Source organism: Eutrigla gurnardus (genome assembly GCF_963514095.1).
Source record: "Eutrigla gurnardus genome assembly, chromosome: 2".
Classification (NCBI taxonomy): domain Eukaryota; kingdom Metazoa; phylum Chordata; class Actinopteri; order Perciformes; family Triglidae; genus Eutrigla; species Eutrigla gurnardus.
This window is the reverse complement of record NC_139916.1, coordinates 19,390,201-19,404,293: the sequence shown is the minus strand read 5'-3', so window position 1 is coordinate 19,404,293 and position 14,093 is coordinate 19,390,201. Positions and strand designations below refer to the sequence as shown.

Below are 14,093 nucleotides of genomic sequence, written 5' to 3'. Positions count from 1 at the left end.
TAAAGTCAACGACTTCAAACATAATTTGGGAGGATGTCGGAGAGGCAGTGAGTCATGTCATCATGTAAACTGCTTCTCTGGGTTTGCTGATTGTTCCTGCTTCCATTTGTGATGTTAAATTGATTCTCAAAGGACATTTTTAAAACAAAAATCATGTAGCGAATAGCGATGACTGTTATAGCCCTGCAACACTGATAGTGAGCCATTTAAACCTTACTGTGGGAGGAGGTTATGAAATCCATGATTCAAAAAGTTTCCAGCTTGTCAATTATTAAAAGGTTTTATATCTAGAAGCTGATGTGACCAAGGAGATGGGAGTAAAAACACATTTTTTTTGTTGTTGTCTCTGTATAGCCTCGGCTCTGACTACTGTGCAGTGAAGCATCAATGAAAAGGCTGGTTTCCTGTCTGTGAAAGCTCACTCTTATCAGTCTCTCTCAAAAACTCCCTACTCTACTTTAAAACGAGCTGAGAAGATTGTACTAAAATGTACATTTCCACAACGTTGGCGTTCCCGTTTAGTGTCTCTCAGATTCAGTTCCCTGAAATCCTCACATGTGCACATCAGTGGACACCTACACGCTTGATGCTTTCGCTTTTCATACACCATTATCAAGAGCATATAACCACTGAGCGTACACTTGTAAACATGCACACATGCAAAACACAAAAAGCAAGTGTCAAATGGCCACATGCACATTTTTATCATGATTTTAAACCACTTACTGAGAGCTAAACGTATTTCACATTGGGACCGAGCAGCCGTAGCAAGAAAAGCACAACTAACATGAGTGATTCATACACAATGCCAGGGCCCTGCAACTGGTATGCGTATACTGTAACACGTCTGCTGTGAACTAGGCCCATCGAGCCCTTTAGCTGACACGGAAGAGAAAAGAGCTGTCTTCTCTTCGCTCAGAGATCAGAATGAGTGAATTCTTTCTTCTACCTAAAAATAGAGAAGAAACGCTCCCGAACGAGACTCCGGCTTCTGTGAGCGACATTTTCCTCTGGTTTTCTTCTTCTTTTTTTTTTGTAACATGGGCAAAGAATAGATTTCAAGATACTGTGCGTGGGTTACTTCTATTCATAATTCTGACAGAAGGATGCATTATGCTTCTGGGAGAGTCGCAGGAAACGGCAGTACTAATGATGGGGTGTCTTCTAATCTAGTTTTGAAGTTCTGAAGAAGAATTCAGAAAAGGCCTCTCCTTTTGACATTAGACTTACATGTTGTGACAAAAACGCTAATTGTGCTTACAAAGATGTGAATGTCACAGGATATGACAGCATTAATGATGGGATGTATCAAATGAATCTAGTTTTTTTTGTATTCTACTGAATATTCCTTCCCCTGGCTGACACAAGCCGTGGGAGTTATTTTTAACACAGCAGTAGTTAAATATTGAAATGAAAAGCAAGCGGCTCACAAAGTCCATGCAATATGATTGCTTGAAATGATTAGAATATTGTTTGGACCAAGGGGAAAGCACTGTGGGCTGTTAGTCCTCATGGCGGTGCATCAGTGTGTCACAGTGGGCCCACTTGCATTTTAATGAGGTCCCATTCAGCACATCACACAACCAGTGAGCATCCTGGCTGTGTGACTACTGTCTCCGGGCCGTGATAGGCCAGGGCAGATGATTCTGTTTGGTTTTCAGCCAGGGGCTTCTATGTCAACCCCATGGTGCTTTTACAACCTCCTGCCTCTTTCTCTCTTGTCTTTTTCCACAGCTCCAAAAGCAAGTCAATATTTGTTCTAGTATCCACTCACTGCAAACCTGCAGAGTTGTCCAGTACCACAAACCAGCAGTAGTGTCATTTATGATCTCATACATGCAGGACTAGGTTATCTTTGATGGATCTGATTAAATATGATTATTGTGATTTCACCTTAAATAACACACTTCTCTCTGGTCTCTGTTTTCAGGATTATCCATGAGGATGGGTACTCAGAAGATGAGTGTAAGCAGTACAGAGCAGTTGTCTACAGTAACACAATCCAGTCCATTATGGCCATCATCAAGGCTATGGCCAACCTTAAGATCGACTACGAGGAACCTACTAGAGCGGTACGTATCTGACCATAACGTTGACACTGAAACTTTTTAACATGTCGCCGCAGCAAGACGGAAGTAAAATGATGTTTAAAATACAGCGGTGTAAGCCATTGTAAAGATCGGCCCATTCAAGCTGGAGAGTATCTCCAACCGATGGCTCTCTTTTTGGATTCATGAATAGCATATGAGCCTTATAAACAATTATTACAGATAAGTTTAAAAACAGCCATACAGAGCATTAACTGCCATGTTGTTTCCATTGTTTCCACGTTAAAGGTAGTAACCAAACCTTCTGGGAACCTTGTAAAGTATAGTGTAAAATAGCATTACTCAGTTCAGTGATATCATCCATACTAATTTGGCACCCCTGTCTAAAAGTTAAATTCTCAGTCTAAAATCTCAGTGTTAAAGGCAGAGTAATGTTGTGATTCCGTTATATTGCAGCAGCTATCAAGCCTTCATTTTCCTGGGAGATCATGCTGGTGGAGACAGAATTGCATAAAGAAAATCAGGCTATCAGGGAACCAATCCAAAAGTGCTGATAGTGTCATTATTCTATAGCCATTACATTGTGCAATCAAAGTGTACTTCATAATGATAAGTTAAGATAAAAACTTTTCCTGTAGTGCTTTTTATTTGAATTGTTATCTGTATCAAGAGAAATACAAACATAATTTGCCATAAGGGAAACATTGACCATCAACTTTGACCATGTTTGAACTCCAAGCATCATTAATGTAAACAAAGACTTCCTCCCCCTCTCGTCCCACCGGAGTGCTGTGCTCTGTCCTGCAGTCAGACCTGCAAGTGTGGCTCGATCAGGGATGCCACAATGGAGACAGGTCTTTTCCAATATGGACGGCTGTATAATGTTAAGTGATAAACATGAAAATACAACAAATTAAGACAAAAATGTAACGAAATTCATGGAAGTTACTGGCCACAGCGTACTGTTTCAAAAGGGTGTACAATACATACTACATACGGAAATCTGACCTACCTGAATTGGAATAATTTAAAAATCAGCAGTGTGTCATGGATATTTTCTATCTATATTTAGTGCCTTTGCAACTCTAATAATCCCTACTTTGTAGTTTGTGTACATCGTTGACAGTTTTCTCCATTCCACCTGTGTGATCTTAATTCCAGAGGAGTTGGATAAACATGTTTTTTTTAATGTTGAAAGAGCTTTTTGACTACCTGGTATATGTCAGTATTGGCAGAGTGAATTGGTTTATTTGAGTTGGACCTTCCCCTACTTCAGTGGCCTACAGAGAACTTATTATCCTGAAACATTTTACACATTTCAATCAAAAAGACAATATTTGTCCCTCAGCCTGGGGTAACGCATTCAGCAGAATTCAGAATCTCTTTATTTGTACAAGGAACAAGCTGCTTTGATTGTTTGCGAAACATGACAACTGCTACAAACTGTTGGTCCCCAAAGTGTATATTGTCTTCCATTAGCCGCTGTCAACTGTCATCACATCAGAAGGTGCAGATCCTTTCATGACTGTATCAGCATTTAAGGTCTGTTATTTACTATTCTGCATTCTGTGCCTGTGAGATCCATCCAGAACTGCGTGTGTTTATCACAACATGTCGATTACTTGCACGTGGTACACAGTAAAGGGCTGCTAACTGAGATAGAGTGGAGGACCAGATAATGGTTAACTTATACATGAAGGCCTGCTCTACATAGCTAACATCATAAGTTCATGTCCTTAAGTCCTTGTCCGGTGTCAAACACAAAGGGTCAGAGTGGTGTGATGAAGGTGATGTAAGCCGTGGACCATGGCCCTTCACATTATGTAACGTGGAAACAAAAATGCAGTATTTGTGGTCTTTGCTCTTATCTGCTTATCTGTTAAAGGAATACTGCACCTATCGTACCACCAGTCCCGTCCACTCGCTGCTCGCGCTCACATGCAGGGGCCGAGAGTTTACTAGAAATATGTGCAGATGCGACTTGTCAGTAAAGTTTCAGTCATGTTCTGTGTGTTGTTCTCTCTTGTTGATGACTGTGAGACGGTGCCGTGTGAGTGCAAACTGCCGGGGGACTGGGGAGGTGGAAGTGGCCTGCAGATCTGTGCATTATGGGAGTTGTTGTCTTCCATCCACATGTGCCAAAAAGTCACTGTCTTCCTTTTCTCGTTCAAGAAGGCACAAAATTCTAAATTCACTTTCAATACAGATTCATGTTTCAACCTGTGAAGTAGTTTTTTCAAAAGTACACACTGGATACCCGCAACATCAGCAAGCGGAAGTTTGTATACTGAAAAGAAAGTCCTAATTAAGCTATGCTGTGTCAAGCTTATCAGCTTTGTCTAGTGTAGAAAAATAATGAGGGTTAATACACTTGATGTCTTTTTTTAGAGACAACCTCTATCTAATGTGTGTGTGTGTGTGTTCTTGTTAGGATGATGCTCGCCAACTGTTTGCCCTGTCAGCAGCAGCAGAGGAGCAGGGCATCCTGCCAGAAGACCTGTCCAACGTCATCCAACGACTGTGGGCTGACGGCGGCGTCCAGAGCTGCCTCACACGGGCCCGAGAGTACCAGCTCAATGACTCGGCAGCCTAGTGAGTCCCTTAATAACATGAATTACATCGAAGCTATTATGTTTCGAAATAAAATGTGCATTATTATGCCCGGGAAAACCCTTGGTGAACAGACTGTTTTCTGATAATCATATATCAGAGATAAATGAAGATATATTGAAAGAAGTTGGGATGAGGCAGTACATTTTGTTGCTCATGTGATTATGTTTATATTATAGTTTAAAGGCCAGAGCAGGAAATGTGAGGAAGAATATAAAGCTTTTTGTCACTGTTGGTTTTCTTCCCCCTTTCCTCTTTATCTACAACACTAACACCATACTTTTCTCTGCTTTAGTTGTTTAGAGGTTTTCTCGGCTGGATTCAGTCAATCGTTCGTCATATTGTTAATAGGCCATTTCTCAGCATCACAGCACTGCTGTTGAGAAGGCCCCCGTAGAGAGCAGCTACAGTTATTAATAGTGAGGGCATTCCTGTTTTGTTTAACCAGTGGCTTTCAATTTTCTGATCTGCAACAACAAAGCAACCTAAGCGTATCTCCACAGGTCTGGATTGCCTTAAGGACCCTCATATATGAGGGGTTTTTTCGCCGTGTTGTGATGTACCTGTATAATAGCAGGGAGACCACCAAACTGCTGGTTATGAGGCGAGAAGTGATGCACCTTTGCTCTGAGCTTCTGCCTCGTTCACCGTCGGCAGGAATTAACTGTAGTGATTTCTTTTTCACGCAGAAGGCCTTTGATAATACTAATACTAATACACCTCCAGAATGTGCTGTAAAATGTCAGAGGAGTTGTTCGCAAATTATTGCTTTGCAGTCATGGCTGTATTTAACTTCCAGGGGGAGTCATATTGGTCTATGTTTGTGTTGTCTGGTATAATCATAACTTCTCCATCTCTGCTCCACCGCTCTCGTATTAGCCGAGTGGACCTTGAAGCATATGTCTAACGGGCTTGGAGAGCGGACAGTGTGCGATCTTTCGTCATGGCTTTGCAGAACACTGAGAGAGCCGGTTGTTGTAAGAGAGGACTAATGAGTCTGATACTTGACCATAATCCATGTCTGAGCACCTGCAGAGAGCCAGAGAAGGGGAGGGAGAGGGGGAGAGAGAGCTCTCTCTTCTGTCTCACTGGTTTGATAGAAAGGGACATGAACGGTACACTCTGGAAATAATTGATCCAGCTTCCATTATTTCAGGAAACAAGACCCTTTCCACATGTCTGGATGTCTATAATGTCCCCTCTGACACTAACTTTTCTTTGTGCAGCAATATAAAGTCTGTCAAGGTTCCACATTGGGCCTCTGTTTTTGTCACTGAGTAAACAACTATCAAACATGGTGAAGTGGGTTTTAAAAGCTCAACACTTATTTTGCCACTGGTGATTCTTTGTTGAGGACCTTTTCTTCTCAGAGTGTTAACCAACCCAAATTAAATAAATCTTCAAGGCTTATAAACCCATTAGCCAAATCAAGCAATGCTACGATATCTGATGTGTAGACTACAAAAGCAGCCTAACCTCTCTCTGTGGGGATCCGGATAATGATTAAACTGTCAAACACGTGGTATGAAGGCTCTAATATCTCCACGCGGGCTGCAGCTTGTATGGGAACACATCCAGCACCAACACTTTGTTATACAACCTAGTCGTTTTTATGCAGTTGAATATTCTGCTGAAAGAATGACATACGTACAGTTGGCTTTTTGCGTGTCACATGGTAACGTTTGTAACATGTATAAAATTGATTGTGGTCTTGTATTTTTTGCTTTTATCAGGTGTCAGGCAGGCTGGCCTGAAAAGCCAGATTGCTTCATCCGTCCATATTTGCACGCTCACGCTCACACTAACACTTCTAGATTCAAAACCAAACAAAAATGGAAACAATATTCTTAAACAAGGCAGAATGTGGTCACATTAAAGTGAAGGGCAGCTGCCATTCTTCCAGCTAAGAAAAACTGGAAAAATGTGATGGTAACATTCGAGTACTCAATTGGATGCCGTGCCCGGGCTGTTGTAGTACATCAGTAGATTTAAACATTAGCTGCAGGATTTAGTGTTTACATTGCTGACCACACACAACATGGTATTGTGATTGCTGACAGAAGCCACAAAGAAAATGTAATCAGAAAACTGCCCCCGAGCTACTCTATATCACGCTTAACCTATTTTGCTGACCTGACACAACTTGCAATTGATGCTTTCCCGTGGCTGGGATAGTGTAGTATGTGATGTACATCGTTGCAATCTCTGTATTCCGCAGCATGGTTGGCTCTCACTGATGAATTACTAATGAATGCATTGTGAGTAGAGCTGCTTCATATCTGTTAAGGCATTCAGAATATCAGCAGATCTAAAGTTACAGAACAGGTTTCCTCATGTTATTCACAAATGCACTGAATAAAACTGTAGATTATATGAAATGATTAGATGTAAGTGTAAGTGAGGTGAAATAAGGTGTGAACTGTTATGGAAGTTAGGAGAGGTAAGTGCTTTTTCAGGATGGCACATGAACTGATGTAAGGTTGTGTATTTGAATGTGACTGTGCTAAGATGACACAGTGCTGTTAGAGAGTCAGCACGAGGCCCTTGTGTCCTTCTTCATGTCTGTGTGAGGGAACAGATGAGGCTTTTAACCTGGAACAACCTCGACACCATGAGATCCTTTCACTTCGCGAGGCGACGAGACACGTAGTCCTTTTAATCTGACATGTCTTGTTTGTGTCCGTGTTCCCGTCAGCTACCTGAACGACCTGGGGAGGATAGGCAAGCCAGATTACATCCCCACACAGCAAGATGTGCTGCGGACCCGAGTGAAGACCACCGGCATCGTGGAAACGCATTTCACTTTCAAGGACCTGCACTTCAAGTAACCTCCCCCTTTGACAGTGTTTCCTCAACTGATCATTTTGTGATTAAATTGTTGAACTGGAAAATCGGTTTATATTGTACAAGCTCAACATTTAATTTCCTGAGAAATGCCGGACCTTACTTATTCACTCTACATCCACCCTCGCTAATATACCAAATGAAAAGAAGCAGTGGTGCCATTTCACACAGCAAAGGAAATGTACTATATATCTTTTGATCATCATCTAGTAACTAAACACCTGAAATATATCAACACAATTTTGTTTGAATAGGCGATGGCCAGAAATATTCATTACGAAAGCGGTGAAACTCATTTTGATCTCAATGCATCACTGTGTTATTTATGATAATGAAATTAATGTTAACAGACTTTATACTTGAGAAAAATGGAGGCCCGAGACTGCGATCAAAAATGCATATCTTTTGAAAATATGAACTGTTGATGGTGTTGAAGATAATGATTTTATGACTCAAGATTTTGCAGACTGAGGAATATGGAGTCTTACATTTATGTCAGTTCTAAGAGTGTTTGTCTGCCAGAGCACAATGCTGCCCCTTTTCGCCAAAGTCAATAACATTTTCAGAAAGGAAGACCTTTGTTTCATTGAATACAAACTCATTGTCGCCTTTTCAGTGTGTTCGTTTGAAGGCCAGTTTTCAGCCACGCTTCTCACCGTGTAAATGATTTGTCGCTACTGCTGCTTTAACGAGGCGGTGGGAATGAAAACGTGCCTGCTGTGTATCCGTGTGTAATATTCTAGTCACATAATTACGTTTTGATTTATTTTAATTTCTCTTTGGAAGACATAAACCAAATGGAGCCACATGTTTACCTCCAGCACCTCTCCAGTGCCGTGATATATTTAGCCTATGTAAGCAGCGCTGGAGACGAAGGCGCTGTTGAGGTAAACAGTCTTGAGTGTATGGCTGTTATAATGAGCGCTGCTTACTCAGCGTAAACTGGCCATTCTAGGGGGGGGTCAAAGCTCTGCTGTAATGAACCAAATGCTACGAAGTGAAAACTGCTCAGCAAGACAAATAAATGTGTCGGTCTGCGATGCTACAGAATGTTACACTCCGCCTATAGCTGCCAGCTGGAAGGCGTCCTCCCAATGTAGTGTCAGATGGAGAGAATCTTCAGTGTGGCACCCGTCCAGACACGAGCATTCCTCCTCACTCCTTCCTCCGTCTTCATGAATAAGTCGGATAGCTTAGTGAAAAACCTGCCACTGCCATTGGTCGGCCTGCCTTGAGGCCACCTGTTACCACAGCAACTGCACTGAGCTAAAATGCCATAAAAATGCCGGGAAAAATGACGAGGCCTGTGCAGCGAAACACCCAGCCCTGAAGAGAGAGCATGCGCGTTTCCAGAGGGAGATCTTGAAGCTGCTGTCTGACGGCATGATATATCCTCCTGTGCATCCGCTGTCTCATTAAAAAAAACACATGTTTATACTATGTGTGTGTCTGCGCAGGATGTTTGATGTTGGAGGCCAGCGGTCAGAAAGGAAGAAGTGGATCCACTGCTTCGAGGGAGTCACAGCTATCATCTTCTGCGTAGCCATGAGTGCTTACGACCTGGTCCTGGCTGAGGACGAGGAGATGGTGAGTTAAGCTATAAAAAAAACAAAAAGGGTTTGTGTGCATTTTGCTGTAGAGCCCGTTCCCATTCTGAAATGGAGAGGATAGGTTGAGCTTTCAGTGAACTCATTCCCTTGATGTGCCCTATTTGTGCACTCCAGTAATCTCTTTATCTCCACATTTGTGCACGTCCCACCCAGAACCGGATGCATGAGAGCATGAAGCTGTTTGACTCCATCTGCAACAACAAGTGGTTTACGGAGACATCCATCATCCTGTTCCTCAACAAGAAGGACCTGTTCGAGGAGAAGATCGCCCACAGCCCTCTGACCATCTGCTTCCCTGAGTACACCGGTAGGGTCTGAACGTCTCAATACAACCATGGCTTATGTTGTTTAAAACGAGTCAAATATTCTGCTATTCTAATATTCTACTAACTAGTATTAGTTTGATACTTCTGCTTATTGTACTTTGTTCCTGTAATAGAATCAAAACAGGGGAAATTGAAGCCTCAGTTTGCTTATGCATTATCATCACAGTGAGAGATAAGTATCGGTTTCTCACGACAGCAAACCCATAAGGTTTTTTGGAAAGTGTATTCTGTTTAACTGCACAATGAAAATGATTTGTTTTCACCCATTTCTTTATATTATTATTATTATATTTTTTGTGAAAGTGTAAAATAATATCAATACAGTCTATAAAGGATTTTTTTTTTTTCATCCAGACGTTTGGAGGGGTATGTGATGAGGATTGAAGAGTTGTTAAACAACCTTTGGGATTTTCAAACATTGCTTGGTAATTGTTCTCCAGAGATCATCTGTGACTTCTGTAACTCGGATGTAATGGTGATACAAGAGAGGCACAAACTGAGAGGCTTAGGAAGAAAATCGCAATGTCAAGGAGCTGCTGAAACTGTCTTCTCTGCAGACTCAAGCTCTCCTAACACTCTCTGTCCCTCAGGCCCTAACAAGTATGAGGAGGCCCAGGCTTACATCCAGACCAAATTCGAGGACCTGAACAAGAAGAAGGACACCAAGGAAATCTACACCCACTTCACCTGTGCCACCGACACCAAGAACGTGCAGTTCGTGTTCGACGCTGTCACTGACGTTATCATCAAGAACAACCTGAAGGACTGTGGACTCTTCTAGAAACATATCTGAGAAAGAGTCAAGGTGAGTTGTGAGACATAACTCAGACTCAAGTAATGCAACTCCCTAATTTAAGTTTAAAATGACTGATTTGTGTGTTCTTGTGCTTTTGTTAGATTACTTGAAGAGTTCTGATGACCATAAACATAGGGGAATATACACACATCATGAATGACTGCACTGGCCAACCACGATTTCTGCTTCGACCTGCTTTTTATAAAGACACCTAAGAGACTGAAAACCTGACGAGCCTCGCAGAATTTCAATGAATGCTGATCCAATTGCTCGTATCGTTAAATCTTTGGGCTATGACCACAAAAATCAACATTCATTATTGTATTTTTGTTCTTTTTTTTTTTGTTCAGCAGTTACTAGAGGAGGCAAAGGAAAACTTTTTTATATAAATGCATTCATTTTACTTTTAGAAATTCTGATGTGCAAATTATTATACTTTTAATCACATGAAGCTTATTTTTTAAGAGATGAAGCACAGGCATGGGCATAACATATGATTGATAAAGGAAAATGCTTTTTTTTTTAAATAATGTTTACATAATTCATCATTCATAGCCAAACCGTATATTGTTCTGCATGACACACCATGGCAAATATTAGCTCTGTAATCTGCACAAATTATCTAACATTCCTACAAAATGAAATTAAAAAAATGTTAAAATATTGAAAAGAGAAAAAAAAAGCTTCACATGCAAGGGAGAAATTATGGCAGAAAGTCTAACTGATATTTAAAGTATGTGTCTACCTAACATTCTTTCACTTTTTATAGTACCGTTTCTGTGTCTGTTGCAGTATGTTTGTGCCTTGACTTCTGTTTACAACCAATTCCTAGATTTGCTTTCAGTACTGTTTGACTTACTGTGTGCCATATTTTTCTTGCATTTTCTGCCTAGCACCTATGAATAAATAGTGATTATTAATGAGAGACGAAAATCTAATTCAGAAAAAAAAAGTTAGTGTTTTTTTTTTTTTTTTGGTAAATATTAAAATGCTTTAAAAAGTCCTATATGATATGATTTAATTTAAATAAAAGTAGAGATCACCTGACTCTTGCAGGTTGTCTTTCCTGTCTGTTTTGTTACTTTTATGTTTTATTGCAACATTGGTTAATTATTTGTGGGGGACTTGGCACAAATGTTATATCGTTGTCGCACAAAGATTGGATTGCAAAAATAACATAGGATTTCAAATATTCACTACTTTCCACAAACGCAAGATGTTGTAAACATGCTGAAGAACAGCCACTGTGGCAACAAATGACAAATAAGAGAAAGTGGTAAATGCTACGATGTGGTGGCGTAGTAGCACAAGTATAGAACAGTCAGAAAGTCAGAGAAACCACCCAATAATGTGAGTCTGAATGCCATTTCTATCTAGTTAGCTAATATTAGCAAAGCTACTAGTCATACCAGACCAAATACGGTTTAAACAACAATATGAAATTGAACAAGGGTCTGTTTTCATTTGTAAGAGGAAGGAATGTGTTATTTCTTTAATCAAGAGTTACATAATCTTGCTTCAGGGAATACATTTTTTATGTCCCTGACCTTTTAAAACAATTTATAAAAACATATTTGCTCTAATTATTGTGTGTGTATATATAGATTATGTATGTATAGACAAGTCTTAGGCAGACAACACACACACACAGGCCCATAATGCAACTTCAAGACATGTTTTAACTAGATGATGGCACCATCTAGTGGACTGTTGAAGCATGTGCCACCAATTGTTTACACACCACGTGACATGGACCTCAGTCTACACTGGATCTGGAAAATCACTTGGTGACTAGATATCTTCAGATTCCCTTTAAATGCAGGGCATATAGTTGAGGTTTAAGTGAGGTTGCGTAAAATCTTTTTTTTCAGCCAATCCAGTGTATCTCGCCACTGGTGTGCTATGAGAGTCAAGCTTTGAGTCACTGCCAACGGTGTTACTGCTGTGCTCATGTTACTGAGACGACATTCTGCTCATTTTACTTTAGCTCACACATACGCAACAATCATTAATTAAGTACATATGAAGTAATATAATTAGATTTTAATGGATCTCCTTTTCTAAATCCATCAGTAGTGCTTTCTCTAGATGGCACTGTTGTTCCACTTCTGAAAGATTTGACCAGTCCCACTCTGCTGTAGCTCAGAGGCACAAAACAACATGGCTTGAAACCACTATGACATTTCAGATTTTGCACCCTTCACAGTAGAAGAAAATGTTCTGTTGTGTTCAATTAGGTAATGTGTTCAAATCAAATGTGCATTTCTTGAAGTTTCACGTAGACGTATCAACTTGAGCTGTATTTGAAACCGCTCATGTTTAAATGTTGCCTTCGATGAATTAGTTGTGCATTCAAGCTCTCGCTAATGAGCAGAATGACTGCAATAATATATGTAAAAATTAAGGATTCTCACCCAGAGACTGAACTGAGACAACCATAAAATCTGGTGCTTGAAACCTGCATCTTAACAATGTTGGACCTGCAGTATACAGACTTGTATGGTTGAACCCAACAACAAAATACTGATTATCTGAGGACTCGGCCTCATTGACCATCACCACTGCAATATTAACGAATGCAATATCAAGAGCAAACTGATGACAAAGCATCAGCATCGTTATAAAAGCAAGTCCTATAAAGGGTTAACTATTCATCAGGGACTTTAATGGGCATGGATTGTACCAACACATAATAATTACTACCATTAGGCATTCATAAAAGCAGAATGCTCTGAAGAAAGTTCGACATGGGTAGAACATTGAAATGATCGCAATTCCATTAGCAGCCCTTTGTAATTACTTGATGTACAATGCAGAGTGTATGGTGGCATTTAGAGGGGAGGCAGCTCTGGCCTTAATGTTGTATTTTATTTTTATGTTGGTATATGCCTGGAGTTCTCAGGAACCTACGCGCTGTCTCTTCTGTAGGTCTTATGCCGTATATTGAACTTTGTGGAAACAATGTAGTCACTGTATAAAAGTCCTTAAAATCTCCCCAAAAGAGTGAAATGAGAAGAGTGTATGTTGTGGCCAACTTGGTCAAGCAGGTTTGGACATGTAGGAAGTACCTGTATGCTAATGTTGGACTTGCCGTGGGATGAATCTGCAGTTGAACAGCAGACCATCAGATCTGGAGTTACCCACAACAGTAATGGACATGACATTTGCATAAATATCCATTAACTGAATAGTTTGAATGGAAGGGCGAGTGCCAAACGACTGTCGGGGCTACAAGCTCAATGCCCAATTAAGGGGAAGATTACCACATTTGCATGTTGGAATTTTGAATGAGTGATTTACAACGAGCCACCAGTAGGACAAGCTTCTAGCTGTTAAAAGTACAATGAGTTGGATTTTCTTTTGCAATGTGACTTTAAAACAGTCATGCAAGTGACAGTAAGTGAAATGTTGCCTGCATTTCCCCATGGTGTAATTACCCAAAAACATCCCAATGCAACAAATTAAATCATGTTCAGCGGCTCACAGTTACAAATATAAGCTTGAAGACAATAACACAAACTCAGGGATTACAGAAAGGAATGTAATTTGGGATAACTGGGATATTTCACCAAATTCAACAAAATTGAAATTAATGTGAAGTTAAGATTTCCTAAATTATTATTTTTTTTATTATAAATGTTTAGAAGACTGCTCCTGATGGTCTCCTGCAATTATACTGAACTCAAATATCCCTTTAGTGAGACAATAGAGGAGGCTTTTTCTTTGCATCCCTCGCAGTTTGGCTGCACCGCGGTACAGAGGTGGGTTCTAAACGGCTCGTGCGAGATTCCTGCGCTCTGATTGGCTCATTCAGACACGAGCCGCTGTAACTGGACGCAGAGCGCGGAGCTGTAAAAAG

At 40.5% G+C, this 14,093-nt stretch overlaps 1 protein-coding gene across 1 annotated transcript in view; it reads left to right on the top strand.

The window, feature by feature from the left end:
* Positions 1 to 11,281, top strand: part of LOC311020827 (guanine nucleotide-binding protein G(i) subunit alpha-2) — a 47,756-nt gene extending 36,475 nt beyond the window's left edge. Inside the window, exons 3-9 of the mRNA XM_084021039.1 lie at positions 1,931 to 2,072; positions 4,480 to 4,640; positions 7,354 to 7,482; positions 8,960 to 9,089; positions 9,266 to 9,419; positions 10,029 to 10,243; positions 10,336 to 11,281. Coding sequence (XP_083877165.1) covers positions 1,931 to 2,072; positions 4,480 to 4,640; positions 7,354 to 7,482; positions 8,960 to 9,089; positions 9,266 to 9,419; positions 10,029 to 10,219 — 907 coding nt within the window. The 3' untranslated portion in view covers positions 10,220 to 10,243; positions 10,336 to 11,281. The remainder of the gene's footprint in view (positions 1 to 1,930; positions 2,073 to 4,479; positions 4,641 to 7,353; positions 7,483 to 8,959; positions 9,090 to 9,265; positions 9,420 to 10,028; positions 10,244 to 10,335) is intronic.
* Positions 11,282 to 14,093: the final 2,812 nt, after the last annotated feature.